Source organism: Cyrtonyx montezumae, unplaced genomic scaffold, assembly GCF_038088225.1.
Source record: "Cyrtonyx montezumae isolate F1298 unplaced genomic scaffold, pur_monq_1.0 scaffold_3, whole genome shotgun sequence".
NCBI classification, from domain to species: domain Eukaryota; kingdom Metazoa; phylum Chordata; class Aves; order Galliformes; family Odontophoridae; genus Cyrtonyx; species Cyrtonyx montezumae.
In genome coordinates this window covers 59,857,671-59,882,923 of record NW_027072034.1, presented here as the reverse complement: position 1 = coordinate 59,882,923, position 25,253 = coordinate 59,857,671, and the positions used below count along the sequence as shown (strand labels likewise).

General features: G+C 44.0%; 3 protein-coding genes across 5 annotated transcripts; 1 reads left to right on the top strand and 2 right to left on the bottom strand.

The window, feature by feature from the left end:
- Window positions 1-335: 335 nt before the first annotated feature.
- Window positions 336-6,972, top strand: IFNGR2 (interferon gamma receptor 2). The gene is made up of 7 exons (XM_065741721.1): window positions 336-493; window positions 1,736-1,862; window positions 2,325-2,500; window positions 2,951-3,099; window positions 4,319-4,472; window positions 4,995-5,149; window positions 6,492-6,972. Exons 1-7 carry the CDS (start codon window positions 412-414, stop codon window positions 6,672-6,674), a joined length of 1,026 nt encoding a protein of 341 aa, XP_065597793.1. The 5' UTR covers window positions 336-411; the 3' UTR covers window positions 6,675-6,972.
- Window positions 6,973-9,537: 2,565 nt separating this feature from the next.
- On the bottom strand, window positions 9,538-19,346 carry TMEM50B (transmembrane protein 50B). 3 transcript variants are annotated; one of them, XM_065741766.1, is made up of 7 exons: window positions 19,294-19,346; window positions 15,599-15,774; window positions 15,071-15,183; window positions 14,271-14,338; window positions 13,082-13,174; window positions 12,394-12,451; window positions 9,538-10,404 (listed from the first exon to the last, which is right to left on the bottom strand). In XM_065741766.1, the coding sequence occupies exons 2-7, from the start codon at window positions 15,695-15,697 to the stop codon at window positions 10,359-10,361; spliced, it is 477 nt and encodes a 158-aa protein (XP_065597838.1). In that variant the 5' UTR covers window positions 15,698-15,774; window positions 19,294-19,346; the 3' UTR covers window positions 9,538-10,358. The 3 variants fall into 3 exon arrangements, with proteins under 3 accessions (XP_065597838.1, XP_065597839.1, XP_065597840.1); XM_065741767.1 differs by lacking the exon at window positions 19,294-19,346 and adding an exon at window positions 15,931-16,146; XM_065741768.1 differs by lacking the exon at window positions 12,394-12,451.
- A 799-nt stretch (window positions 19,347-20,145) lies between these two features.
- On the bottom strand, window positions 20,146-23,858 carry DNAJC28 (DnaJ heat shock protein family (Hsp40) member C28). The gene is made up of 2 exons (XM_065741720.1): window positions 23,797-23,858; window positions 20,146-21,889 (listed from the first exon to the last, which is right to left on the bottom strand). The coding sequence occupies exon 2, from the start codon at window positions 21,834-21,836 to the stop codon at window positions 20,715-20,717; it is 1,122 nt and encodes a 373-aa protein (XP_065597792.1). The 5' UTR covers window positions 21,837-21,889; window positions 23,797-23,858; the 3' UTR covers window positions 20,146-20,714.
- Between the last annotated feature and the right edge of the window lie 1,395 nt (window positions 23,859-25,253).

Here is a 25,253-nt window from a genome sequence, read left to right as displayed (position 1 = left end):
TAGCTAAGGGCAGCAGTCAGGCCCAGCCTCGCGTCAGTACTGCGCACAGACGGAGAAAGCGAGCAGAGGGCTCCCACCGCCCCGCCAGAGATTTTCTCACGTCGACCGCACGCGGCCGAGAGCGGCTCAGGGCCGCGCCTGCAGAGCGCGCACGCTCGGCCTGCGGTCGCGCTGCGGTGCCGCGCCCCGTAGGGAACGGTATCGCGTGGCCGCAGGGGCGGAGCTCCGCCTCGCAGAGGAGGAGCGGGAGCGGGGCTGGGCCGTCAGCCGCCGCTCGTGTGCCGGCCTCCGGTGGCAGTCGGCGGCCGCAGCCGAGTTGCGGGTGTGAGTCGGCCCCGCTTCTCGGGCTCCGGCAGCCGCCCCGAGGCCTCGGCGGGCGGGGCCGGGCGGCGGGGAGCTGCCGGCAGGGCCATGCCGCGGCGGGCGCCGCTCCTCCTCTTACTCCTCTTCCTCGGTATCTTCCTGCTCGGGCCGGCCGGGGCCTCGGGCGCAGGTGAGTGCGGCGGGGCCGGTGCGGACCGCCGCTTTCCTCCCCCCGCCCGAGCGCCTTCCTTGCGCGGGCTGCGGGTCCGAGGCAAGCTCGGAGCTGCGCCATCGATCTGCGCCTCATTCGCGGTGTTGACGTTGGGTCGCGTCGAGAGCGTCGGTGCTTCGGCGTTTATTTTAAGCCGAAAGGCCCCGCCGGCTGTGCGGCGCGGGAGGGCTGAGCCGCCCCGCTTGGCTTCGTTAAATTCTGCGGTGTGATTTGCGGGCTGGCGAGTGGTGGAGGGAGGAGCTTGAGGACTGTGAGCTGATCTGAGCCGGGCAGGAGGTGGGTGGGCAGTTCTGCCCTTCCGTGGGTGACACAGCGTGGTGCTGGGGGCCCCGCGATGTGTGCCCAGCGTCCTTGCTGCACAGATCTGTTAGGAAGCGTGCGTTTCGCTACCTCGGTATTACAAAACCGACGGCCGTCGACAGAGTTCGGTTTGCGCTCTCAGGAATGTCAGCTACCTGAGATACCAGCTGTGCCGCACGACCTCTTCCCAGCGCGGCACTAAGCGCCCTGTGGCACGTGTTCAGCTACAGAGCCGCAGCTCTGAAACTTGCCAGCAGTTTCAGAAGCTGGTAGGGGAAATCATCTGCACCCGCATGCTAATGGAAGGAGAAATAATGAGCGTGTGGTCCTGAGAGCAGAGAATATGAGCCGGCTTCCCTCATCCTCCGTTACTCTTATTACTCTTTCTAAGAGGGAGAAAAGAACGCTGCTGCTGCTGCTGCTCGTGCTTTGTCGTGGCAGCCTTGAGTTTTGTTCCATTAGTTTGCATGGGCTGTCAGGCTGCACAGATTGCTGATGGTGTGAGATAGCCCGCCACATGCCAGACCAGCAGTGAGGTTGCCAGAAGTGACTAGGAAGTGAAAACTTCTTGAATGAAAGTTTCTAAGTAACCAGCAGAGATTAATAGCTCACCTAGCGTTTGTAACTGTGAAGAATCTCTGTTTACAAAGCATTTACAAGGTCCCTGGGTGTAACATGATGTGTGTTTAACTGAGTGCTACACAAAAGCTGAGGCTAAGAAACTAGTAGAATGCCTAGTTGCTTTGTATTTGGGACTTAGGGCTTAATGCAATTTTTTTTGTGTGCGTGTGTAGTTTCCTTCCTGTGCATGGAGGACCTTAAGATCCTGCCCTTATGTCTCTTCTGAAAGGAAGCATCCTACTTGAATGTTCTAGTCATTGTTTTTACTTCTTATTTTAGAATCATCTCCAGATCTGCCTGCACCAAAGGACGTGATTGTTTATTCCTCTAACTTTCGTAATTCCCTGAGGTGGTCTCCTGTTCAAGTGGATGGAGGCCCGGTGTCCTACACAGTCCAGCTTAAAACGTAAGCAAATAGTTGGAGAAGCAACCAAACTGATTTTGCTTGAATCTGGTAACAAAGTTGGTTTAAAAAAAATACTGAGAATGAAAAATCATAGAAATGAAACAGTGAGCTGCTTATGACAGAAGCTTTTGTGTATATCCAAAAGCATCTTCTGAAGTCAGATTCTCTTAGCTTCTCGTGTTTCCGCAGCATTAAGATTGAAGACCCTGAGAGCACCCTGAAATGTTGCACAGTTTCCTGTGTGATTCTCACCTTGGTGAATTCTCTCTTGCTCATTGTTGTTTTTTTTCCAGTACTGAAGTGATGCAGGCCCTGAAAGGGCTGTAGAATAAATGCTGGTGAAAACAGTGGTTTTGTTACATACCCTTTTCTTACATAAACCCTCTAGGTAGGAGGGCTTTTAGAGCTTTGATAGTTGGCCATTCTGCTGATGCTTTATTTAGCCTTCAGTTTGTGTTGCAGAGGAGCCTTCAACCACTGGAGTGAGATAAACTGCACCCATATCTCCCAGACTGAATGCAATTTCCTCCAATCTGCAAAGGCACGTCGCTGGACCATTGTTCTGCGTGTGAGAGCTGAAATGGGGCAGAGGACTTCAGCCTGGGTGGAAACAGACCCATTTGTGGCAGAGAGAAACAGTGAGTGTTCTTTGTGATGTCAGTATGTCCCTCAAAGGAAACTTCTTTGAAAAAATGCGTTAAGTGTTCTAGGGCTGTTTTACTCTTATGTGAAGGAGCTAAGTGAGGGATCTGTGGGTGCTCCATATTGGGAAGAGTGTGTTTTCCCTGGTAGTAAAGAGTGGGGGGGTAAGGAATTGCCTGAGTTGAAGATAACAGCTGATGTATCCATAGCTTGTGCTGCAGGGCGGTTTGTGCAGGGGGAGAGTGGGATCCTTTGTGGGCTTAGGAAAGTGTTAAGTAGATGAGAAAATGTTGGGGGTGTTGTGTTCCCTTTCTTGAGGGGAGGGGAAAAAGTTGACATTCAGTGTTTGCTGAGTACTGTAAGGGTATCTAAATAAAGCTGGATGTAATGTGACGAGCATGTTCAGCATCCCAGAGGTTCACCACTCGCTCTTTCTTTCTTTTCAGCTACCATAGGGCCTCCTAAAGTGAACAGTGTGATTGCAAGCTCTGACTCCCTTCTCATTAGTGTCACACCCCCTTTTGGACCCGAGGCAGGTTACCTTTTCCAGTATCACGTGTCCTACTGGGAGAATGCAACCATTACTACAAAAAAAGTAAGAATTCTGTCTGATTTGTTTTATTCATAATGCCTCTATGACTAGGAGATGAGCCAGCATTTCTTGGCAAAGCAACAGATATGGAGGAAGAAAAATAATTTTTTTTTGACAGTAGAGGTCATCATTTGGTGGCTTGAAAATCAGTTTTTTCTGGTCTTGGCACATGTATTGCATGTATTACAAAGCTTTCAGAAGCACGGGTTGTTTTTTGTTTTTTTTTTTTTACCTCCATATTAAATCAAGGTTAACTCACACTGCAGCTCAAAGGAGAGAATCTGCAGTGTCAAAAGTGGCTTTAAAATAACATATAGATTCCAAATTTGTTCAGGCATTTGAGAAATTCTGGGACGCGCTCTGTCCTTTCAGGGGATGTTTGTGCTGGCAGCTTCAGTGATAGGCTGCTGTGGCCTGCTGATGTCTGCATTCCCAGGGCAGAGAAAGGCCGGAGTTCTTTGAATCGTGTTGGACACAGCCAGAAAAAGCTGTCCCTGTTTGCACTGAGACTCAGTGCGTTTCATCTAACTTCTGTGCCTGTGCCACTGCTTTTCAAAAATGTAAAAGTAAAAACGAAAAAAGAAGGATCGAAAGATTTTCATTTTCAAGCTGGCTGCTTAAAAACAAGCAGAAAAAAAATCATTTCAAGCTTTCTGTTTCAGAGGTCCTGCTGAATCTGAAACGCCTCTGCTTCCTTCCTCCCTTAAACAAATGTGTTTTTGATGTGGATCAGATGTTTGACAGTGAAATAAGATGTCACTTCTTGGAGGCTCATCTTGGCTTCCCTAAAACTCTTGCTGGTTAAAAATTCACTACAGATGGCTCTTGCTAGGAGCACGGAGGTTTTGCTCTGCCCATCAGTACAATAGCAGAAGTGCTATCAGTGTGCTTCTGTCAGCTTCCTCTGACGGTGGAGATGTTTCTCATGGCTCACTTTTCCTTCCCCCTTCTTGCCTCATGTTAACAAGAGCCGTGCGAAAGCGTCTGGCAGCACATTGTGGTTAAAGTGAGACCTTGCTGTTCGTACCCTTGTAGATGAGTTTTAAATGGTTGGGTGTATTTCATTTAAACACATTTCAGCATTCCTGCCTTAATGTATTTTTGGCACATTAGGGAAAGCTGAGTTAAGAAAACTGTCCTTTATGGAATGAGAAACTTAAATAGGAGGAGGAGAACTTACTGAAGACAGACTTGTATTTGTTTTTTCTTTGCCTTTGAACAGGAGATAAAGATGAGCGATACACTATTCAAAATTAAAGATCTAAAGCAATCGACACTTTATTGTTTTACAATTCGAGTGGAATTGATGACATACCTAGATTTCCAGTTGCTTGGACTGCAGGCAGTCCCGGAGTGTTACAGAACAACCATCAGCGGTATAAACCTGTTTTTGTTCTTATATGATGGGGTGGGTGTAGGACATTAGGTGATGTAACTGGTCAGTTACGTACCCGTGTTTGTCATGAGTGTTAAGAGGGTACCACAGATACTAATTCATAATTAATTGTCATTAATGGTAAATGAATAAGGAATGTTTTAGTCAGTAACTGTGTTATGCGCTTCCAGTTGTCCTTGGCCTTAGTCACTGCAGTTTCTGCTGCACCCAGGAGCTGAGCTCCCTGCTAGTTTTAACCTAGTTGAAGTGCATGATCACAAGCTCCTGAGATGTGAAGATGGAGTCAGTGGTGCTTCTTTTGCTGAAGGGAATCGCGTGTTCTAAAGCCCCTGGTGTTAATGGCATGTTGATGATTAACTGAAGGTAGAAGAAGGGCAGATTGCTTTCCCGGCCTAAACCTTAACCTTGGAAGTTTGAGTAGCACAAGCAGCAAATGTCACCTTGTTGCACGTTTCTTCACATGAGCTATGCAAATCTGAACCTTCCATGTGTTCTTTTTCAGAGGCTGCCAAAGCTGGATATGTTGTAATAATATTTATGTCCATCGGTCTGCTTTTAATTTTCATAATAACTGGTTTCTTTTGTCTATGGAGATACCAGAAAGCAACTAAGTATTTGTCCCAGCCACCTTTGAGAATCCCGTCACATTTTGAAGAGGTATGTGCAGACATCTTACTCCTCTTCCCCCTCCACCTCCTCTTGCAAAAGACAGTGGTGATCTTGGGAGTGAATCCTGGGATTTCTTCCAGCTGACACATTTCTGTACTAAACAGCGCTGTCTCGGTCCTGTTGATCTTCCTCTTTTTAAACAGGAAGCAGTCTTTAAGCACAGTTTTTGATTTAAGTGTTCTTTCAGCAAGTATTCCGTATTCCTGCACGTTTACATTTGCTCGCCCTCCACTGAGGTGGATTTCTTCCTTTAGCACTGATTTATTGGAAGGCAGTTTCATACACAGCATGCAGCTTTTACAGAGGTATCTATCTGAGCTAAGGGTGGCAGTTGTGCTGCAGAAACTACTGCACACAGCTAAGCCAAACTGAGGTTTATATCTTGAATTTGCTGAAATGTATGTATTACAGGCTCTCACACAAAACATTTGTTGGTCCTGTTGTTCATCACGCTTGCTATGACTACAAAGAAAATGGTGCCCTCATTGAAACTAGGGTTACAGTGCTGATCTGAGCTCCAGATTACAGAACTTCCTACAGTAACAACAAGCTTTTGAGTAAAAGTAAATCACACATCTGTCTTTCTTTTAACAATGTGAAGGTTATTTTAATTGTTAACCAGGCAAGAACTGTTCAGTGGCAGAATTCTGCCTAAGTATAGGTAGGTGGTTCTGGTTCCCCTCAAACACAGGCTCTGCTTAGTGAGCAGGAGAATATATAGAGTACATAGGAGGAACAAACCTTTTCTCTGGCTTAATTTTGGGGGAAAGGAGGCAAAGGGAATGTGAAAGCAAGTAGTAACTAGAGAGAAGAATGACACTGTAGTTTTCTGGTGACGGTTGAAAGGTGCAGTTCTGATTTTCCTAGTGCTGAACAAGACAATCTTTTCTCCCCTTGCCCTGTCGGTGTTCTGGTAAGCCATGAGTTGCCAGATTCCTGCAGCTACAAGTAATGGCCCCAGCAGTGGAACAGGAAAAAAAAAAGCCTTCTGTGGTTTATTCTTTTGTAGGACCTTGAACACATGACTACTGTCCAAAGATGATCTTATCAACAGTACTTAACGGTGGGATGCTTTTAACTCACTTAAATGGATGTCTACCAGATTTATTTCTGCAGAAAGAGAAGTGATGCATTTTTAACCTTCTCCTTATTCAGTTCTCATTTCCTTGAAGGCAATCCAGAAACAAATAAAATATACATTTATTTGGTATTTTGAATTCTGTTCTAAAGCGACTCACCTATAGCCAGTAGTGGTTGCTCTGTCTCTGCACCTTCTAATACAGCTGCTCAGTGGCTCAGTACCTAAACAGTTGTTTCTGCCATTTTCCAGTATTTGAGAGACCCCAGTGTGCCTCATTTAGAGGTGCTGGAGAACCACGACGAAGAGCCCCAAGATTCTATAACTGTTGTGTGTATTGGAGAAGGAAGCAGCGCATACGGCAACACGTTGGATGTTCACACTTGTTCACACAGCACCTCCAGCAGATGTGACATAACGTGGGCACCTTCGTGACATCACCTGTACCCGGTCCTTGCAGAAGCTCCTGCCTGCAAGCAGTGCTGCTCAGCTCCCACCAGGACACACCACGAGCTGCGGACAGAATGGAGCTACTAACAAATCCTGAGCAAGACTTAACTTCCTGACAGTAATTGTGGAACCTGAGCCTTTTTTAAAGCAGTTTCTGCTACGCTACAGCAGCAGTAATATTCTTTCTGCCACAGACTTGAAAGGTAGAATTTGAAGGCGAAATGAACACTAAATTGCCTTAAGAAAGACAGACAGCTTGTTACAAATGACTGTATCAGCATCATATTCCACACTCTTCCTCCTGGACCCCATCCTTGAGAAATAATGGCACTTTATTTAGAACTGAGTATAATGAAGAATTTTTCAATGATTTTATAGTGGTTTTCATTTTGTTACTTTATTTGTGAAGTCTGTGTTACCACTAGTTAGAGCATATTATATCCAATCTGGTCTGCTTTGCCAAGTGGTTTTAAATTTGTTTTCTGTGACTGCTGCTTCAGCCAAAAATGGCATTCTAGAAGGAAACGCTATTGTACTTCATCTTCCTCATCATGAATACACGTAAAGAACTACTCCAAGAAAAGAAAGGCAGTTAATTCCATCCCCCTCAGATCTGTGCATCTTCATAAGGTAATGAAAAGCATTAAGACAAGTTTTATTGCTGTGAAGAATATGAGGAAGTTATCTTCCTCAGAAGTTACATGAAGTGTCTTGATAGTGGTCAGACACTAGCAGTCTCTTGTTGAGTAGCAGCTAAGTTGCACAAGTGCCAGGTACTGGCACCACAGCACACAGTCAGCTTCAAAGCAGCAGCAGCAGATTGCAAATTAAGCCTTACATAATCCTGGGGGGTTTGGAATGTGTCTAATAACACAAAAGTAACTACTTAGTATAGTAAAAAGATAAGTTTTATTCCATACACACACACACAAAAAAAAGATTTTTTTCATGTTTGATACAAATTAGTTATTTTTCTAAATAAAATAAATATGCTGTTTGTTAGCAAGTGGTTTGCTCTGGTACTTACACCTAATAATGGAGTCTGCTGCTGCCACAAACGCAGGTTATCAGGCTCTCCCACAGCTGTAAGTAACCTATCTCAGCTACTGCCATTCCCTCCCTTCTGGGAATACACATGACTAGGTACATAATTTATTTTCCAAAAGCTTACTTAGTCTGTGTCCTAGGAGAAGTAACTCCATTAACCTAATCCCTTCAATCATGCTCCATGCCAAGACAGTGGAGTTACCTGAAGGCTTAGTCAGCTTCAAGCCCAATTAAGAATTGGCAAATCAGCCACAAGCTACAGAGTATCTGCTCCTTCCCTTCAGCTGTATTTTTACATGTGGTACTGTAAACAACCAACCACAGGCTCCCCACAGGTAAGCCTACATGTGTAGTGCAGGACATAAAACAAAAAGCTGCTTAAGCCTCTCAGATGAGTATCTGCGTAGTACAGAAAACAACTCTCTAAGTAAGCTGCACTACAACAACTACATACTAAACTTCTGTTAGAGTTATTTAATATTTCTTAGTTGTACAAACAAGCCAATGAAACAAAAACTGTTAGAGTGTACTTGAAGATTAGCTTCATAACTGCCAACTGCAGCAGGCTAAGGCATACCTACCGTGTTTAACTCCTGTTCATCTTGGACTCTTCTGGAACAATCCGTGGTGTAAAAGACCTAGGGTTGCTCTGAATAAAGTCTGCATGGTTCTTACACCAAACGCATTCAGAGCTTCAGATGGTGGAAGAGCTGCAGCTTCTACGCTGTCTCTTATCAGCAGCTACACAGACAGCAAGCAAGCTTCTGGCAGGAAACAGAGGTAAGCTCAGAAATAAGTTCTTTTTCCAGCTAAGTACTCTTAAGAAAAGTTTCTTAACTGGGAACTTATGGTAAGGCACGCTTGGAAGAGTTCTTCCAGAGTGAAGCATTTACCTCAGCTCGTGCTGTTCAAGTGTCAGATGTCAGACACCCACTAGGATTAGTTAGAAGCTACCTCTGTTCCACACTTAGTAGAAAAGCCAACAACCATTCCTGAGCTCCTGTATGAGAAACTGGAAGACCTGAAAACAATAACCTTGGGTTTAATTATTAGGTTTTGCAAGAGTCACTTAAAAGCCCGTGCCACTTCAGTATTCAGTAGACTACTACTGTACAATTATCTTCTGACATTCCTTATTTGTAGAACATAAGATAAAGTTTATTGCAGTTTTCTGGAATTACAACCAACCAAATAACGTATGTACAAAGCTGTGATTAACACCAGTGAATACATGGTAACTCAATGCAGGATGACAGAAATCAGGACGGAAGTTAGTCTAGCCAGTAGCACAATTTCAGCTGCAGTATTTGCTTCATATTCTGTCCACTGGAAAGATTCCCACAAGGGAGCAATTAGATGACTAACAGTATGCAGCAACCATGCACGTAAGTTACATTCTAAAATTTAATGCCATTTGGCCAGCAATTGTGATACAGTGAAAGTTATAAAAGCTTTCAGACACAAGGTAGATTCAAATGCTTTAAAAACACATAGAACTTACAAGGAAGTCACCAACAGCAAGACGAATGTACAAGATCAGTCCAAAGCCATAAAACATCGCTGTTCTCCCTTTCTGTATGCTCCAGCTAGAAGAAAATGCATTTCAGTAATGAACACATCCTATAAAATATCCTATAAAATAACTGTGACATTTGGGATTGCCTAAAACTGGCCATTATTCCAACATCAGACCGTTAGCAATAACAAAATCTGCTATATTCCCATCTGAAACGCTCACCTGGCCTATTACCTAAGGTAATTAATAGGTGGCAGCATAACTGCTCGTTCCTCAACAAAAAGCTTCCCCCGAAGAAAATCTATTCCAGCATAATTCTAAAGCTCTCAGTCTGATCTTCACTCATTCTTTCCATTCCTTAACTACAATTGGCATTGGTTTCGGGGCTTTTGATATTCTCCTGTCAGTAAATACAAGTCGATTGGCATCTACTACACTAAACAGTGAGAAATAAATTCTACGCTGCTACTGAATTTCATTTGTGTAATGGCAATCAAGTACAGTTGGACTGGTCATGAAGAACCCACTTAAAATAGGGCTGTGTTTAAAAACTCGTAACCTTTTACAGAAAAAAAAATACAGCTGCTGAAGAATTGGATCTAACTGTTCAGAAAAGTATAAAACTCAATCCCTCACTCAGCATACAGTAGGTTTACCTTGGGAACTAAAGGGTCACTTCCATGAGCTACCACTCCCCTGCAGGTATACAAGCAGCCCTTGCTATCAGCTCTCAATAATCAGCAGTAACTCACCTATGAGCAAAGATACCAACCCCTCCCATCCTGCAGTCACTCGTAGTTCAACTGAAGTCTCTCACACGTGCAAAGGTTTGGATAGATCAAGTCTTAACAGTCAATGGAAACTCATGTATTTGAAGAAATAAGCCTGAAGATTTCAGAAAGCCTGATTTTCCCTTTTTAAGATATATACAGATATATGTACATATTCACAAATCTGTCCTATGAAAAGAGGGAGCTTGTTACAGAAATCATAGTTTGTCTCAGTTCATACAATTTAGAAAGCAAAACGAGAACAAATAAATGTAAATATCTACATACAGAGTACAACATAGCAACTACGGAATAAACAATGCTGTATGTGACCTCTCATCCCCATAACTCCTCTGTTCTTCCAAACTTGTAGATGAGAGTGCTGAAGAGAAAAAAGGGAAAAAAAAAAAATCAGGTCATACACGAAGTGGAAAAGGGCATTTTAATAGTCAACATAGAATCTTACACCATTTACACTTCAAAAATCAATGTAATTCCAGCAAGCTTAACTTTCATTCAAGTTAGTACCTATTTTTCTGTTTCAGTTCCACTTACATTACTAAATCCATGAAATCCAGCTGAAGCAACTGCTCAGCAAAATAATAATCAGGCTCATAGTAAAATTCCTTTTATAAGGTTGGATGCAATGTCAAAAACCAAACATTTCCTTCCTCCTCCTCATACTTTATATTATTTTTTCTTCTAAAGAAGGGCATGGTCATACTTAATCATAAAAAAATAACTAGCACGGGAAATGAGAAATACTGACAAGAGCAAGAACAGTAAGAAATAACTACAGGTAAACAAATCCGACACCTGGACAGTCAACTAGAGAAATATTAATACTAAAGTTGAAAACTACTGGGAGTAACAATCATGGGTGAAGCACAGGTCCTGAAGGAAAAAGACAGTTCAAGGAATACAGGTGTTAGGAGACAGCATTGACGGAAGAGCTCCAATCAGAACAAAAACGTTGGATACAGACATTGAGAAGAGCATTGCTGACTGACCCAGATCTGGTCCAAGGAAGAGAATCTCCAGCAACAGACAAAACTCTCCAGTGCTACTGCTTAAACTGAGCAGCAAGATAAAAAAAACAAAAAGTCTTCAAAAGATAACTTAAAAAAATAATAATTTGTCCCACAATTCATACAAAGGAAACAAATTTTGCAACGCTAAAGAGGACAAATAAACCTAAGATGCATTTCATGCAGAATACAATACAAACTAGGGAAAGATGCTTTCAGAAACATCTAACAAAGTTCCAGAAACAAGCTGATTGAACTACTGGAATTAGAGTGAAGACTTCAAGTGAGATGAAACTGTTCTCAGAAATCTACCTGATCAGTACCCCACTTTAGTCACGCAACACTGCACAGCAGATTTAGGAACTGCTATTTTTCACAAGAACGTAAACAAAGCCACAGAAAAGTCAGTCAGTTGAGATCACTGCCCAACATTTAACATGATACTAGGAGAACTGTTAGCACACTTAGATGGATAAGAATTTCCAAAAGAGGAAGTTTATAAATCAGAGAATGTTCTGGGAACTTCTCAGTCACTGATCCTGGAACTTAAGACTACCTAATTCTCCCATTGCCATGCATTAATCTAACAGTCATAGTTTGCAGAATGCATTGTACATATAAAAAACAGTATAGATACAGGTAGTTTCAAATGTCATTATGTGCCCCATACAAAAATTAAGAGAAACAAAACAAACGGTGGCCTGTAAGAGGGGGTTCAGAGGAAGACCACAAAAATGACTGGAGGGCTGGAGCACCTCTCCTGTAATGAAAGGTTGAGGGAGTTGGGCTTATTTAGCTTGGAAATGAGAAGGCTCCAGGGAGACCTTGTTGCAGCCTTCCAGTACTCAAAGCTGGAGCATGACTGACCTTTTACATGGTCTGATAGTGACAGAAAAAAGGGGAATGGAATTTTTTTTAGTTAGAGGGTGTTGAGGTGCTGGAACAAGTTGCCCAGAGAAGCTGTGGTGCCCCATCCCTGGATGTGCTCAAGGCCAAGTTGGATGGGGCCCTGGGCAGCCTGAGCTGCTGGGGGGCAGCCCTGCCCACAGCAGTGTGGTTATAGCTGTATGGTCTTTAAGGTCCCCTCCAACCTAACTGCCTAAGGCAGTTCACTCTGTAACCCAAGGGATCTGTCTTACATGCTCCACTCCTCAAGCAAAGGCCACGGTGGGTAATGAACTGAAACATGGGAGTTCTGTGCTATAAGCAGAGCTCCACGTTGTGGAAGATCAAGTCTGGTGCCAGCTTTTGTTAGAATTCATTTTCTGAAGGTATCTATGCAGGTGGAAGTAAGCACATGCAATATTCCTTTAAAAGGAAGGAAATTGATCCAGGTATCTTACCTGAAAAATATCAATGCATTCTGGAAAAACACTGCTAATCCGGGGTAAACATTAGTGTCTGCAAAGTAAGTAACAAAGGAAATACTAAGATCTTTCACACAGAAAATTCTGTCTAAAATACTCGTCACCACCAACAAAACTAGGTGGCATTGCTCTAGCAAGCACAGACCACACTTCCTTTCTTCCTGATTTTCTGCCTTTCAGCAAAAGTATTTGCTATATCTGAAAATAAAGTTCAACGCCAGAAGACTATCATTAATTTATAAAAACACTTCAAATTTCAGTCAAGAGTTGGGGCATTTTGTTCATGTGCTTTCTGGTTTTGGTTTGCTTATTCTTAAAACAGCACATCGTAGCAGTGTCTGAATGACAATCCCAGCTACCAACGTCTGTATTTTATACAGAACCTTTGTATATATACCTGGACTGTTTAAAATGGTTCACTGTAGTAGTTCCTAACTTCAATTTCATCAAACAATGCTCAAATCCATACAGTAATGGACTGTGAAGGGACCAAGAGATTTCAGATTTTCACATTCACAATGTTCAGGAAAATAAAGCTTATAAACCAATCACCATTATCACAAGCTATATACCAAACAGAAGCAGAATACTTCACTTCAGACTTGATGACGCTTCTAGAAAGCAGCGAAGCCCATTTCTAAAACTAATCAAGAAAGAAACTTACTCTGTGTAACATATGCTCCAAAAAGAATCCACATTGAAGCAATTAGTGAACCAAACATGAGCATAAAGCCAATGAAGAGCCAGACACGAGCACCTGCAGGAAATATTAAAAGCTCTGAGAACCATGTAGTATACTATTCATTAGTGACATATCATCAAACACTGAAGGTTCAAATGGAAAGGATTCAAACCCGTATAAAGGATAATACAATCATCCAAAAATTGTCTTAATAAAGCAGACAGGAGTTGGATATTAGCAAACAGTCACCAGAAATTTCTCCTCATCTGAAGCGAATGTCTGTAACGTCATTTAACATTAACTTGGAGCAGGCTACTTAAGAGGTACATTGCCAAAGCTATAGCTTCCTCTGAGGTAAGGATGGCATTCCAATTATGTACATAAAACAAACCCTTCTTGTGTTCACTTCAGAAAGATAGTTTCAGATGGGTGAAATCTCCTGATATATGCAGTGACCGAAGAGGTCCCTTTCTCTCACATGCCATCCTCCACAAGTAAAGGTCAGGGCAGATAATTAACAGAAATGCTGGAGATCCTGCACTGCGAGACACTGCCTGCTCAAAAAGGAGGCTGATGCCATCATAAACAATCAATCTGCTCACTCATGGAAAGGAAAATCTTTATGTGCAAAAAGGTACTCCAGCAGACTTCAGAATGAAACACAGGAAACCACCTTAGTCTCATTCAAAAATGAGAAAGTCCTACCAGATTTCCCATGAGGTGTTTTCCAAATCACATGAAAACTGATTCTGGGAGCCACATGGGAAATAGTAAGGGAATTATGAATGGAAGAAGAGAGAGGACAGCAGGCCTACAGACACCACATGGTGGGTGACATACAGAGGAAACAATGTTTGCAATGCACTCTAGAAAATAGATTCATAAGGAATTTGGCTCCATAGCTTACCATATGTCATAAATTTATTTCTCTGAACAGCTATACAGGACAAGCAGAAAAAACTTTAGGTGTTCAAACTATAAAAGAGATCAATTTTCCCAAGTTCACCTTTTAACAAAGACAGTACTTACCTCCAAGTGTTAATTTTGTAAAGAAATTAACAGAACCTTTGTCCTACTTCTTAGCTCCTGATTATTACTTAACCACTGCATAAAAACAAAACAAAAATCCTTAAAATATCAGCCCTTCAAACCCAGCATCATTTTAATTTACCTGTTCTTCCTAAGCATCCATCACTGTAGCTGTCTCCTCTCACCTGTGCGTTTGATACAGCATTTATCCTAGTAACAAAAAAGTTCATACAGTTCAGGTTATCAACTTCAAAAAAAAAAAAAAATCTTAGGATTTTTAAAGGTGTAAAAAAAATTCTGGGAGAACTACTGACATTCTGTACAGACACTTATTATTATATCACCCTTAATGGAAGGACTCCAACTGGACTTAAAAGCAAACCCTATATTCCTGAAGTTTTACTTCACTGTTTACGTTAACAGACCCGTAAGCTGAAAGATCAGAACTGCCTTTTTTTGAAGATTGAAACATTCCTGGTCATTTTTTTGCTGTTTTAGTAGCTCTAAAGTCGCTTTTCAGGAACAACAATAGTCAGTAATGCAGTGCTCTTGTGATAGTTAAGTTGCTTTATGATGCCTCTCCTTTGCAATGAACAGCACAAATATTCAGATGAGACATGTCCTGTAAGGAGGGACAATTTATTTTCTTAAAACAAATTATACTGCAGAGGAAGAAAAAAAAAACAACCCTCAAAATACCAAACAACAAGAAAGCTGTGAATATGCAAAAGTATCCTTTCTTTCTCTCCAATAAAAACTTTCTTCTTAATAAAACCTATCACTTGCCATGTTTACATCCTTATAACAGACACAAGATTACTCATAAGTAACTCATAACAAAGTGATTCCAAGTTTTACCATATGAACGTGGCCTAGTAAAAACTATGTTTAACAGCTCTTATTTACTACATAAATAAAGAACTCCCTTCTATATACACTCACATGAAAAAAGCTAGCGTTGAAAACACCCCGCAGGTATGGAACGCGTGGTTCAATTGTTCTGGCTTTGGGTAAACTACTGCAGCATCTATCATTATCCACCAACCTGTGAAAAACTAGAAATAAATAACACCAGCACTATGAGGCAGGAAGGGCAAAGAAACAGATTGACAAAACACGCCAAATGTTCGCATACATAGTTTAACTTTCTTTGACCAAATACAAAGCTACCAGCTTCAAGTCGGACTAAATATTTTATAAGCGAGCTCTGCATATACCTTAACGTGGATGTTCTCATAAAAGCACTGGAGACAGTAAAACCAGTAAATTATTATTAGATAAAATGCAAATTTACGTGATCTATAAGAAAAGATGGCCAATAGTTACACTCGGAAAAAAGCATTCTAGAAATATACTAGATCAAGGTGCAGTTGTGGAGTTTTACTGTTAACATTTTAAAATGTAACTGTTGTGTTTCCAAATTTGTCGGCACAGTTATGACTCAGCTCCTCTCACATATTCATAACTTACCAACACGCCCGCAACTATCGAAGCAATGGCATTTCTTCGTTCACTCCAGTCAATGCACTCACATTCTGGCCACCGGAAGTTGTCCAAGAATCCTGCCATCTCCTCACCAATTAGGCTGACTTCCTCGTCCTGTACTTATACATGAATTCTTCCATTAACAGCAGCGTTCTAGGTACCTGAAACATGGCCAAAAACCTAGTTAGTGCAAAACAGTAAAAACTCAAGATGTCTGGCAAACTGCCATGAGCAGCCTTTAATATGTATATTTTTGCAGAAGCATTCCACACACTCTGTAGTTGTTCTACTGAACTACATTAAATAGAGCAACCTACCTCACAAGCAGAATTACAGTATAAAACCAGCACACTCAACACATCATATCTGAAATGTAAATATACTGCTTATTTATTTGTAACGTACATAAACACAAAAACAGGAGCCAAAAAATCAAAAATAGCTCAACCTAAGTTTCACCACTGAACCACAAACCTGCCACTAGCAGTTAAAAAAAGGAGTAAGATGCACAACAGGACTTCACACAGAGCAGAAGCTGGCCTTGGAGACTGACTGAGGATTCTTGGATAACATGCCCGTATTTCCACTCTCCAAACAAAAAAGAGAACATAGTGTCTTTCTATCACAGTGGTTATATCCTCAGTGGAACAACTACTACCAGGGTAAGGGATGTCCTCCTTTGCAGACAGATGGTCAATCACAGATCTTCATACATGGAATACAAAAGCAAAGTTCACCAGTTCCCGTGGCCCTTCCTTGTTTTGCGCTCTCAAAATGTTTCCATATGTACTTGTATGTTTGTTTGTCTTCAGACCCTGAAACAGTTATCTCCCTCACACAGTAAACTCTACTCTTCCCCTCAAACCCCCTTAGTCACCCACAATACATACAGCCCACAATTTCTGTCACTGTTCTCTGTAGGCTATACAGACCGTGCCCTGCAGCACAGCTGGCCACAAGCAGGAGTAAGCAATGAAGCATGTTGTTCCTCCCCCCCCCTACTGAACACAATGGATCTTATGTCAAATCCACCAAATTTATTATCTTGTCTGCTAATACTCTCTCAGAAGGAGCAGCTGTGGGAGCTGGGGTTGTTCAGTCTGGAGAAGGCTCAGGGGAGACCTCATACTCACTACAACAAACTGAAAGGAAGATGTGGTGAGGTGGGGGATGGCATCTTCTCCTGGGTTAACAGTGATAGGTTGAGAGGGAATGGCCTCAAGTCACACCAGAGGAGGCTCAGGTTACATGTTAGGAACTATTTCTTCTCAGAAGGAGTGGTGAAGCAGTGGCACAGGCTGCCCAGGGAGGTGGTGAAGTCACTGTCCCTGGAGATGTTCAAGAACTGTGTGGATGTGGCACTGAGAGATATGGTCAATGGGCATGGTGGGGTGGACTGATATTTTGACTGGATGATCTTAATGGTCTTCTCCAGCCATAACGACTCTATGGTTCCATATTTTTTAAGATCTACTTTTCCAAATCTGTATTTTCTTTTGGATTTTTTTCCTGTAATGTGCTATTTAAAAAGAAAGGTGTTAAACAGTTTGCTTTGCCAGTCATTCTAATTAAAACAGCTTCCAAAGCAAAAAACAGCTGGCCTTTAGAACACAGTAGTAATATATGTATGTACATAGCATATATATAACATAGTAAGACCCTTCAACTCTACTAAGTCAGTCACAATAAACTTTACAGATAACATACATGGTACAAACCTCTCTTATTAAATACTTTTAAGCACTAAGTTTAAAAACAAAACAGGCATTTTGCTCACTTGAAAAATCTGAGACAAAACCTCTCTCAATTCTCTTGAGTATCAAACAGAATTTTCACAACTGCATTAGTGACAAATGAGTGAAGGTAAGGGCACTAGTGCTACATTAATTATTATTTTTTTAATATTCATTTTAAGACAGAGAGCAGCTTTCTGACAAAGCATACTTTACCAGAAATACTGGCTCACCAACCTACACTTTGCTTTAACCTCATCTTTGTGCTGAGAGGCACTTCGATGATGTGAAGAGATGAGATAAGCACTATCTGCTGGCAGTCTTTCAACAGCAAAGTCTTGTAATTGACTGTACAATTTTCCTGTTTCACTGGAATGGCAGACATGGGGAAACATGGCACAGTGCAATTGCAACACAACACAGGCAAACGGTTTGGGTTTCCATGTGTATTCTACTGCTAGAAATCAGCTTTGATTTCACCAAGAAAATCCAGTGCTAGATCAGGCTGCTGGCAGTAATGAGGGTGAAGGAGCTAATGCCCCTGCCCTTTCTCCTAGTACAACATAAACATTAACTGATGCCATGCAGAACTCTGCAAAGAGTTTCTCATAAAATTACCTCAGAAGAGCTCCACCTAGGGGTAAAGATTTACACATTTCTCTTTGTATTTCTATAGGTCTGCATGTGTAGAGACTTCACAGCCACACAACTAAAGGCAGCGATGCACCACTGCCTTCCTGTGTGACTGATTGTTGCCTCACTCCACGCCCACTACACAGACAGACATGCCTGCCCTGTGTGAGAGGACAAGGCTGTCCCAGACCAGACTGGGACTGAAAAATCACAGGGAGGGTTATATCTGCTGCAGAAATAACACTTAGTAGGTGCAATCACCTGGGTTAAAACAACAAGGATATCATCCAGGGGAATGAGGCAAAATGACAACATACCACGCAAGCGCTGGAGCATAGTTAGTTTCTCACTCCCAAACGGACTGGTTCCACATGAATAAAATGCAAAAGCAGATTAAAAAGCACAAAAAATGAGCACAGAGAAAACGGTCTTAGGCTGCAATGCTACCAGGTTCCAAAGAGTGGGGCTTCCCATTTCAAAAGGAGAAAGCAAAAGGCAGGCTATAAGAAAAGCCATAGAAAGCCATGAAGAAAACCGTATCCTTTCCTTCCTCGAGGAAGAAGAAGGAAGCACCTTCTGCAAGTGGACAGTTAGAATACAGTTTAAGCCATGCATTCAGCAATATGCAAGAACTATTAGAAACTGGGCAGTCACTGCAAGGACCTTACGTATATATACTGTAGCCCACTCCGTGCAAGTGGTCTCCGCTGGCCCACCCTCCCATTTCTGTCACCACGTGCACTTTCACTTTCAGTTTCCCACGCACACTACCGCACCGTCGCCTTTCTGGTACGGCGGAACGAGAAACGACAGGGACTTTGAATTAATAAGCCTTAGGCTGCGTGGCCAACACGCCGGACGTACAGCGGCCTCGCACAGCCCCGGGCACGCCGCCCGGCTGCAAGGCGCTCACACGGCCCCGTTTCCGCACCGGGCTCAAGTCCCCGCGGCGGCAACCCAAGCCCTGACGGCGGCCGTTACGCCGCGGGCGGCCTACGGACCTCCACCTCCCCGCCCCGAACCAGGCCTGCGACTCCGCCGAACGGTCGCGGCCGCAAAGCGGGCAGGCCGGTCGGGCCGCGGGGCCCCCGAGACGCACGGAGCCGCCGCGCGCTGCCTCGACCGGGGCGGACGGTGAACGGCCTCGGGCTCCTACCGGCAGCGAGAGCTCGGTGAGGAGACGTGGCGGGAAGCGGGAGCCGTTGAGCGGAGCGCACGAACCGCTGCCGCCACCGCCGTCCCGAGCGGCCCTCCCGCCCCCGCAGCCCCTCGCCCTATACCGCGGCGCGAGCGGGAACCGGCGGCCGCACGTACCCCCCGTCCTGAGCGACACTCTTCCGCCAGCCGGGAAGGGGGGGGGGAGGGGCAGGAGCCCGGGCAGATCTGCGAGCGACGCGGCCCTCCGCCAATAGGAAGCCGGCACCGCGGGTCACCGGAGGCTGGGCGAGGAGGGAGCGCCGCGATTGGACCGCGCCGCTGCCCACACGAGCGAGGCCCCGCCCCCCCGGCCCTGCTGCTCTGCGCGCGGAGCTGGGTGCTCCCGCTGTCCTTTCCTCCTGTGACGGCACCCTGAGCGCTAACTTAAAGCAACCCTAACAACAAACTTCTCTTAATGCCCGCCGGGCGCAAAAGGTTGGACAGCCGGACCTTAGGGACACGGATGCAAAGCACAGCAGTGACACTGAAACTGAATTGCTCCGTTCCACATCTAGCGCGAATAAAAAATTTAAATTAGCATTGTTTGATTGAATCATCTCTGTAATAATTACTGAAAAAGTGGCTTCTGCAGCTGGCAGCTACACAACCAGCACAAGGCTGCCTTAAAGCGCCGAGAATCAGTTCTCATCTGCTCCATGTAAAACCAAGGAGCTTTCAAAGGAACGCAAAAGTCGTTCCCGTGTGCTGACTCATCCATTACGGCAACTTCAGTATTTAAGCTGCTGATACTTATTTCTGAGGCGAGCCAAAATGGATTCCATCCCAGTCGCATTTATTGGAATCTGGTTTCTATTGACGCTTATTCAATGTACCATTAGTGCTTTTTACAGCGGTCATCGGATTCGTTCAAACAGCAATTCACATCCAATTCCCGTGGAACATAATGAGAATCAAAACCTGATCTTTTTCAGGCTGCTACGCCAAAGGACATTTAAACAAGGGAGGATAAAGGTCAAACTAAAGGGCACAGCCAGACTTTCACTTCCACTTTGTCCTTGCAGCATTTTACTCACGTGTCGGTTTCACATTACAGAGATAACAGCACTGTAGAAATAATTAAATGATACACCAAAAAGTTAAGGGTGAATTTTTATTTAAGCAGAACAAAAATGAGCTGAAACAGGATAACTGGATTCACTTGTTCCTTAGCAGCATTCACAAAGAAGTCAATCAATTTCCCTCATGTGAACATGAGACACCCCACTCCCTTTTAAGTGGTATAACAGCCACACGGATTCTGTATTTTCAGTGAATCGGAAATTTCTCTAATGCTACATGTTTTAAAGTGCATTCAGAAACTTGTCAAGATACGTGAGCTAATATGATCCATCACAGGGTGACGGAGCAGTGGCACAGCTGCACAGAGAGGTGGTGGAGTCTCCTTCTCTGGAGATGTTCAAGACCTACCTGGACGCCTACCTGTGCAACCTGGGCTAGAGAGCTGCTTTGGCAGGGGGTTGGACTCAATGATCTCTAGCGGTCCCTTCCAACCCCTACAAGTCTGAGATTCTGTGATCTTATTTCAATGTAGTGTTTAACCACTTCAGTAGAGAAGACTTCCACCCAAACCGTTTAACATCTCCCCCTTCATTTTCCTTTGTGTCTGAACCAGAAGCCTCTGTGTTTTCCATCGAAGCCTCATAAGTCTTCTGCGCTCGAACAATTTCTTTGTCTGCACTGAAGTGCACCATTTGTCTGCTCAGAATAGGAACAACTAAATTGAAGCTGTCAATTCTTTTGTTTAATCTCCTGATATCTTCTACGAATTGCTCACAGATGCGATTCCACTGCTGTTGCCTATACGGCGTCATCGGCTCTCCGAGCTCACTTCTGGATACCACTATGCTCTTTCTTAATCGCTCGATTGTTTCCCGGATCTCTTTCTGCAAGAGGATCCACTCTGGCTGATATCCATTGTCTATCAGAATTCTGTTCAGGTTGTGAGTCAGAGGATCGATATGTGGACAATTCGAAAACTTCTGTAAAGGTTTCCCTTTCCCGCTGAGGTTGTCAAAATCTCCTTTTGCCATTGACTCTTGGATGAGGTCCTCAACCAACCGTTCAACTGCCTGAGTTATCTTCACTTTTTTGCTCTGCCTCACATCTTTGGCTCTCATAAGATCTGCTGCAACATCCTGGCTTTCCAGTTTCCGCGTTCGGTACGCCAACACTTGCTCAGTAGCACGGTCTACTCTGAACTGCATGTATTGCTTTTCTCTTTGGCTTGGTGTTCCATAACCAACACCTTCAAAACTCAAGTAGTGTCTGTGCTGTGGTGCGTTTGATTTGAGCTGGTCTTCCTCCTCCTCTTCTTTATTCTCATTTGATTTCTTCCTGTTCACCACATCATTAAGCACAACTCTGTAAGCTTCTTCTACTTTCACAAATGCTGCAGAATCTGCTGTGATGGAACCACTGTCTGGATGGTATTTTTTGGCAAGACTTCGATACGAATTTCTGACATCATCGAGTGAACATCCTTCCTCAAGCTCGAGAATTTTGTACGACTCCCTGACATTCCTTTTAGGTTTGTAGCCCGACAACATTCTATTGCCGCAAATACAGGAGAATGGCTTCAGGCTTCTTGGAATCATTGCTTGATGTACCATTAAATGATGTCCTATGGTCTTACTCAGCATCGTATAAAAACACTTTCTATTCCTTCAGATGCAGCTACATTATAAACAGTGACCTAGAAACACATTTAAAAAGAACATTAAATATGTTTATTTGAACTTACACAGTTTGTTCAAGTCTTATCTTGTTACATCATCTGAATCAAAGAAATCCCCACGAAAAAACTCAGAACAGCATACAATGTTCTTTCTTTGTCAGACTAACAGTGAACTCTGAAGTTCTTGAACTCTTAATTACTACTGAAGTAGTAGTAAGTACAAAATGAAAATTAATTCACAATACAGCTTTCTCCAGCCATAGCAACAGCACCATAGGTCTGTTCTGCACTTCTTGTTTCCCGAAACGTCAAAGCATTACTGTCTTTCTGCAAACTTTTACAGTAATAAATTTAAGTAGCATTCAGATAAACTACTGTATCTCAGAAGGGCTCCCACATCCTAGTGGCCAATCTCCTCTATTTGTGCTACATTTAGCTATTCAGCTGGAGCTCAGAAGAGATCAGTAAGTAAACAAATACCTCATTCTGTCAAGAACAGCAGCGTTTCTGGACAATTCTGAGAAATACTTTTATCAAATGACAATAGAGATGAAAGTCAAAAGTAGAACGATTTACAAAATGTATAGAGAAATCAGCTAACTACTATTTACTAATGAATGTTATAAGAAAAATGCCACATCTACAGACTGTGATAGAAAGAACCTTTTACAGATTCATCACTTATTGCAACAAATGCCCTACTATCTTCCTTGCCAAAGAAGACACAAAACTAAACGAAGTTTAGCTTGAGTTAAATTAATTAATAATGCCTATATGCTCTGAGTATGAGACTTTCTTTCCACTTCCTGTCCTCACTAAGACTTGTGAAAGGGGAAGGGAAAGGAGATGTGTACAGTACTAGATGTAAGACTGCATCTATCTCAAATGTTTCCAACTGGTTTTCTGGTTTTTATGATCACAGAATCATTAAGATTGGAAAAGATCACTAAGATCACCAAGTCCAACCATCAGCCCACCCCCACTGTGTCCACTGACCCTCAGTGCAACATCCACATGGTTCTTGAACACCTCCAGGGACGGTGACTCCACCACCTCCCTGTGCAGCCTGTGCCACTGCCTCACTGCTCTTGCTGACAATAAATGGTCCTGATACCCAACCTGAACCTCCCCTGGCACAACTTGAGGCCATTCTGTCTCATCCTATCACTGTTACCTAGGAGAAAAGGCCAACCGACACCTCACCACAGCCTCCTCTCAGGCAGTTGCAGAGAGCAATGAGGTCTCCCCCGAGCCTCCTCTGCTCCAGACTGAACCTCAGCTCCCTCAGCCACTCCCCATCAGACTTGTGCTCCAGTCCCCCCACATCTCCATTGCCCTTCTTTGGACATGCTCCATGGCCTCGATGTCTTTCTCATAGTGAGGGGCCCCAAACTGAGCACAGTCCTCAAGGTGAGGCCTCACCGGTGCTGAGTACAGTGGGACGATCGCCTCCCTGGACTTGCTACATAGCATGGCATGTAGATCGCTGCTTTCTCTCCTACTGGGTGGTTGGTAAAAATAATTCTGTTCCATTCGTCCCTAAAACCCACACACCTATCACCGAAATGGAACCATCAGTTCAAGTGCTCTTGAAACGCAACATCTTGATACAAAGCAGTTTCTCCCAAATCTATAGATTCGATTTCAACTTTCCTGCCGTTACAAAACGGTTACTTACAGCCCTGGGCCCGCTTTAACCACCCGGTGCCGGCAGCACGGGCCGGGCCGAGCCGAAACCCCAGCTCTGGGGCGAGCAAAGCGCAGCAGCCAGTCCTAACCCCGCCCCTCCGAGTCCCGACGGCCGCCCTCCCCACAGGCCGCGGGGCTCGGGCACTCACGAAGAGACCCCGCGCACACACACACACACACGTCAACGGGGATAACGTAGGGCGGGAGGACCATCCCTCCACGCAGCGCCGCCTCACCTGCTGCCCGCTGCCTCCCCGCTTCCCTCCCCTGCTTTCCCCTTCTCCCAAGGACGTCTCCCCGCCACCCGCCGGGGGGAGCCCGAGCGCCGCCGCCCGCTCTGCCGCGAGGCACGTGACTCGGGTGTGGGGGGAGTTGGTGGCAACGGTGGACCGGCCGCTCGGAGCATGCGCGGTGCGGGTCGACCGGCGGCAGTATGGCGGACTGAGGGGCTTGGGGTTCCGCGTTCGTTCGTTCGTAGTTATACGTGTGGTACCGCACTGAACCTAGCGCCATCATGCCCACTGACCGCGTCTCTCAGTGCCACATCCACACGGCTCCTGAACACCTCCAGGGACGGTGACTCCACCACCTCCCTGTGCAGCCTGTGCCACTGCCTCACTGCTCTGACAATAAATGGTTCCTAGCATCCACCTCCCCAGGTGCAATTTGAGGCCATCCCCCCTTGTCCTAAGAAAAATATGGAACACTTCACGAGTTTGCACAACGTTTTTGGACTGTGTGAGTTTTGTTCCTGAGTTAAATTCTCACACATTCTGTGTGAAAAGTTACTCCTCTTTCATTGTGTAAAGCTTAAGACTCTTGTTCTGGCAGTTTGCTGTTCGGTCGTGGATAGAAAATGTAAAACAGTCCACAAATCTTAAGAGGGAGGGGTACCAATGCTCGATAAGCAATGTTTAGGGCTTTTATAGCATGCATGGCTCCACAAGCCAGGACGTTCCAGTACAGCATCTGTCTGGCAGTACACAAACAACTAATTGTGTGCAATTTTTGAACAAATGCGGTGAGTTAGTTTGAAAACTGCTTTAACGGTAGGAAAAGAACAAGCTTCAATTATAGTATTCTTTTCCTCACTTCTTGACTCTAAGAGGCAGAGATATAGTTGAGCATTATGGTGGCACCATGCAAATTTGGTTTTCAGTGGTGAGTGGTAGCACTGCAAGCTTGTTGGTTGCTAACCAAATGGCTTCAGGTACCGTCATGACAGGATTAGGATGATGAAGAGGACAGCGTAGGACTCAGTGGAGAATGAAATAACGCTACATTTTATCCCTGACAATGTTTGTATTAAATTTCTTCTGAAAGTAAAACATATTAATCAAGGGGGGCATGATTCATCTACGTGCAAGACATGAAGATAATTTTTCTGTGTAAATATAAGTGAACGGAGCTGTGGGAGTTAGGTATGCTGTTTTTATCTGGCGTGTTTCTGTTTAAGTCGTAGACCATGAAAGCTGTGTTTTATTTTTGCAAGTTGTTTTTGAGATTCCTCACATGTTAGAAAATGTTATATTGCTGTGGACAACATGGGAACTGAGCAGTGATCTCTGCTTTTTGATGTCTAATTGTGGCCTTTTTTGGGCGGGGGGGGGTGAGAGGGGGGTTGAATACTGTTAGCATTGTAGGACTGATTGGTGGGGAGGAGTCGTTTCATCATTAGCTAAGGAAAAATGAA